General features: G+C 31.5%; 1 protein-coding gene across 1 annotated transcript; it reads right to left on the bottom strand.

Annotated features, from left to right (window-relative positions):
* Positions 1–1,557: 1,557 nt before the first annotated feature.
* LOC139874924 (uncharacterized) lies at positions 1,558–2,331 on the bottom strand. Its single transcript, XM_071862313.1, has one exon. It carries the CDS (start codon positions 2,329–2,331, stop codon positions 1,558–1,560), a length of 774 nt encoding a protein of 257 aa, XP_071718414.1.
* Positions 2,332–5,320: the final 2,989 nt, after the last annotated feature.

Raw genomic sequence — 5,320 nt, 5'->3', positions numbered from 1 at the left:
AGTACTTCGAATTCATTTTTATCATGTCCGAAGGATTTCCCGGAATGATAGGGGGATATTCTTATATGCATCTTGTTAATGTCGGTTACCAGGTGTTCACCATATGAATGATATTTTTGTCTCTATGCATGGGACGTATATTTATGAGAAATGGAAATGAAATTCTTGTGGTCTATTAAAATGATGCAAATGAATGATTATGATAAACTAATGAACTCACCAACCTTTTGGTTGACACTTTAAAGCATGTTTATTCTCAGGTACGAAAGAAATCTTCCGCTGTGCATTTGCTCAATTTAAAGATATTACTTGGAGTCATTCATGGCATATAGAAGTCAGTACCTCGCAATGGAACCAAATGTTGGAGATTTCATCCAGGTGGATTAGGACGGGTCTCTACAATATACCAATAGTAAATACATTTAGAAGTTGGATATTGTACGAGTACAAATACGAGTGCATACGAGTAGAATTGTTGATGAAAATGAACGAGGATGTAATTGTAAGAATTTTTGTTAAGTAGAAGTACTTTGATAAGTGTCTTGAAGTCTTTCAAAAGTGTATGAATACATATTAAAACACTACATGTATATACATTTTAACTGAGTCGTTAAGTCATCGTTAGTCGTTACATGTAAGTGTTGTTTTGAAACCTTTAAGTTAACGATCTTGTTAAATGTTGTTAACCCATTGTTTATTATATCTAATGAGATGTTAAATTATTATATTATCATGATATTATGATGTATTAATATATCTTAATATGATATATATACACTTAAATGTCGTTACAACGATAATCGTTACATATATGTCTCGTTTCGAAGTCCTTAAGTTAGTAGTCTTGTTTTTACATATGTAGTTCGTTGTTAATACACTTAATGATATGTTTACTTATTATTTATCATGTTTAAATATAGTGTATCAATATCTTAATAGGATTCGTATGTATTTAGTAAGACGTTGTTATAACGATAATCGTTATATATATCGTCTTTGAGTTTCTTAATTCAATAGTCTCATTTTTATGTATATAACTCATTGTTAAAATACCTAATGAGATACTTACTTATCATAATATCATGTTAACTATATATATATCCATATATATATGTCATCATATAGTTTTTACAAGTTTTAACATTCGTGAATCGCTGGTCAACTTGGGTGGTCAATTGTCTATATGAAACCTATTTCAATTAATCAAGTCTTAACAAGTTTGATTGCTTAACATGTTGGAAACACTTAATCATGTAAATATCAATTTCATTTAATATATATAAACATGGAAAAGTTCGGGTCACTACAGGATCGAGGGCCCAACAGGCCTGGTTGGTTATTAGTAGATTATGGATGGCCTCATGGATAGCTTGGAAATGGACAGGAAGGTGGTGCACTCTTTTTAGCAGTGGCCCAAGCCCAAGGTCCATAGGCCCATGGATTTGATGGATTATGGGATCCATTAGCATATGAATTAGTACCCGAATAAAAATTAGGACCCGAATAAGAACCCTAGGGATTTATTCGTCTACCTCAATTGCTATAACTATGGCGACCTCAATTGTTTCCCTGAGAAGATCCTCTGCTTCGATTGATGTATGTGTTGTTCGATTGGCCTGATGGTGATGGCTTATTTGATGGTGAGGTCGATGAAATGAGGGCAATGGCGACCGACGAGGCAGCTTGTGTTGCAGATTGTTGTTTGCGAGATTCCTCCAAGATGAGCGTGGATATCGCTTCATAAAAGGATGGGAGTTTTTCACGATGAGATAGGATTGATTGAAGACTTTCAGAGGTGTCGTTGAGGCCGGTGATAAGCTGCAAGACTAGTCTATCCTCCTCAATAGCAGAGACGACATTTCCTAATTGATCGGCGAGGATTTTTAATTCCTGGTAATAGGAAGAGGCATCTGGAAAGGTTTCAATACAGGTGTTTGTAAATTGGTGTTGCAAATGGACTGCACGCGAGTTCTTATTGTCATTAAAAATATTCTTTAAACGATCACAGGCTTGACTTGCTGTGGAATCGGGTTTGAAAACGGTGCGAAGAAGATCATGGGAGATGGTCTCATAGATCCATTGGAGAACAATAGCATCAAGATGTTCCCAAGAAGGAGTTTGTGTAGCACTTGGAGTTGTTTGTATGGTTGAAGAAGATGAATCACTGGTGGGTGGAATGATGTGGTCGAGGACTTCATATGCCCGATAATAGATCTGAAATAAGCCGGACCAGAATTCATATTGACTCTTTTTCATCCCAAGAGTAATACGTATGAAATTTTTAATGTTGTTAACGGTAATTGCTGGGTGAATTTTTGAAGTATCAGACATAATTTTGTTGTTGCAGTTAGAATAGAAGAAGAATTGCAGGTTGAGATAAAGGATCGGATAGGTTTTGAAGAGTGTAGCTGCTGATACCATACAAGGAAACTAGTTAACAAATTGACTACTATATATGGAATAGATATGACAGACTAATGTACAGCTATACAATCAAATATATGCTAAGAATATGTGATTTAATTGTCAGTAGAGTACGTTGACTTATACGTGTATCGAGTCTCGATCTTAGCTGAGTTCCTAGTTTTTGGGGTTCGTCAGTGTCTCTTTAATTCTCCCTGTAATGGGCTCTTTCTCTTTGTTATATTTCTCTTTGTTGAAAGCATCTTGTTATTATATAAACTACTAAATTATATAAATATAATTAAAAATAAAAATAAAACTCGTATTATACCAACTTATGGTAAAATATTAAATATTTGAACTTAAGTTTATTACTTTTAATTTCAACTATTAAGTTAGATTATGAAGTCATATTTATCTCTCTATTCAAATCAATCATTTATTTTAATTTCAAAAATTAATTTTAACCACTGATTTCGTAATTTCTAACGCAAATAAAATATATTTTCTTATTATAATAATTTAATTATATATTTATCTATAAATAGTATTAATTTAATTATAAATTATAATTATTAATTATTATTCTCCGGAGTCGCATATTATAAACTCATTTGAGTTTAAAACAACAAGAATATAAAGTTGTTTCAGCTGATATAAGTAAGGGAGAGCATTATCGGTTGGGTGATGTTAGGGACGAAAAGAGTCTTCATAACCATAACTTTGACTAATCAGTATCTTTAATCGTTTGATTCGATTACTTATGGAATGGTTAAATCGGTTAATTTCAGTGACGGAGCTTGAACAATTTTGAAGGGGGCCGAACGTAACACGTTTAATGGATAATATCGTACGATGTAACGTAGAATATAAATTGTATAAGCATTGAGATCAATAACAATGAAACTCCATAATATAAAAGTATAACAATTTCATACGGAATTCTTTGAATATCAGGAAAGAATGAGTGAAAATTGTAGTCATTCTATTTGTGAGTGTTTAAAGTTTTGACTATCAACTAAAAATGAGTCCGTATGAAATGGATATAACCCAAAAGGTGACATCCTGTCACGACCCTACTTTTTCCGTTATCTTTTTCCGTTTATATTTAACGTCTGTTAATTGATATTTGTGTCACGTCATTTCTATGACTTATATTATTATTTTAATAATAATATATACTTTATTATATGTTATATGACTATATGTGTCCGTATTTAAAATTGTACGTTTCTACGTATCTTGGATTTCTATCCGGTAAATCGTTTCGGTTTTCAAACTAATAATCAGACTTTTGTGATTTTTGAATCCGGATTATTTTATTTACGATATTTCTATATCATATGAGTTTATAAGATATTTCTATATTTTATTTTTTTGCGTGTGCGTGTTTCTTCCGAAGATTTAATCGCGTAACAGTGTTTTCGCGAATCTCGCTTCGTTCGGGCTTTCGGGCCACAAGCTTTTGATCAATACTTCAAATTGGGCTAAAATGGAGCCCACCCTTGCCTAGGTTCGGCCGAACTCCCCATGGGGAGGGTTGGTTTTGTCAAATCTTGCAACTAGTGACCTTTAATTTAAACCTCACTACTTACTCTCATTTTTAACCTAATCATTTTAATTTTCTCCTCTCCTCTCCTTTTTCCTTTCATGGCCTTCGACACCATCATCACTGTAGTGACCCGAACTTTTCCATGTTTATATATATTAAATGAAATTTATATTTACATGATTAAGTGTTTCCAACATGTTAAGCAATCAAACTTGTTAAGACTTGATTAATTGAAATATATTTCATATAGACAATTGACCACTCAAGTTGACCGGTGATTCACGAACGTTAAAACTTGTAAAAACTATATGATGACATATATATGATTATATATATAATTAACATGATATTATGATAAGTAAGTATCTCATTAGGTATTTTAACAATGAGTTATATACATAAAATTGTGTTTATTGAATTAAGAAACTCGAAACGATATATATAACGATTATCGTTATAACAACGTCTTACTAATTACATATTAATCATATTAAGATATTGTTACACTATGTTTAATCATGATAAATGATAAGTAAACATGTCATTATGTATATTAACAATGAACTACATATGTAAAACAAGACTACTAACTTAAGAATTTCGAAACGAGACATATATGTAACGATTATCGTTGTAACAACATTTAACTGTATATATATCATACTAAGATATATTAATATATCATAATATCATGATAATGTAATAATTTAACATCTCTTTAGATATAATAAACAATGGGTTAACAACATTTAACAAGATCGTTAACCTAAAGGTTTCAAAACAACATTTACATGTAACGACTAACGATGACTTAACGACTCAGTTAAAATGTATATACATGTAGTGTTCTAATATGTATTCATACACTTTTGAAATACTTCAAGACACTTATCAAAATACTTCTACTTAACAAAAATACTTACAATTACATCCTCGTTCAGTTTCATCAACAATTCTACTTGTATGCACCCGTATTCGTACTCGTACAATACACAGCTTCTAAATGTATGTACTATTGGTATTTACACTCCAATGATCAGCTCTTAGTAGCCCATGTGAGTCACCTAACACATGTGGGAACCATAATTTGGCAACTAGCATGAAATATCTCATAAAATTACAAAAATATTAGTAATCATTCATGACTTATTTACATGAAAACAAAATTTCATATCCTTTATATCTAATCCATATACCAACGACCAAAAACACCTATAAACACTTTAATTCTTCAATTTTCTTCATCTAATTAATCTCTCTCAAGTTCTATCTTCAAGTTCTAAGTGTTCTTCATAAATTCTACAAGTTCTAGTTTCATAAAATCAAGAAAACTTCCAAGTTTACTAGCTCACTTCCAATCTTGTA

Source organism: Rutidosis leptorrhynchoides, chromosome 11 (assembly GCF_046630445.1).
Source record: "Rutidosis leptorrhynchoides isolate AG116_Rl617_1_P2 chromosome 11, CSIRO_AGI_Rlap_v1, whole genome shotgun sequence".
Classification (NCBI taxonomy): domain Eukaryota; kingdom Viridiplantae; phylum Streptophyta; class Magnoliopsida; order Asterales; family Asteraceae; genus Rutidosis; species Rutidosis leptorrhynchoides.
The sequence above is the reverse complement of the archived record's forward strand: the minus strand, read 5'-3'. Positions and strand labels throughout refer to the sequence as shown.

Bases quoted from the DNA above. Each gene is read 5' to 3' on its own strand.
- LOC139874924 (XM_071862313.1), bottom strand. From the start codon at position 2,331: ATGTCTGATACTTCAAAAATTCACCCAGCAATTACCGTTAACAACATT.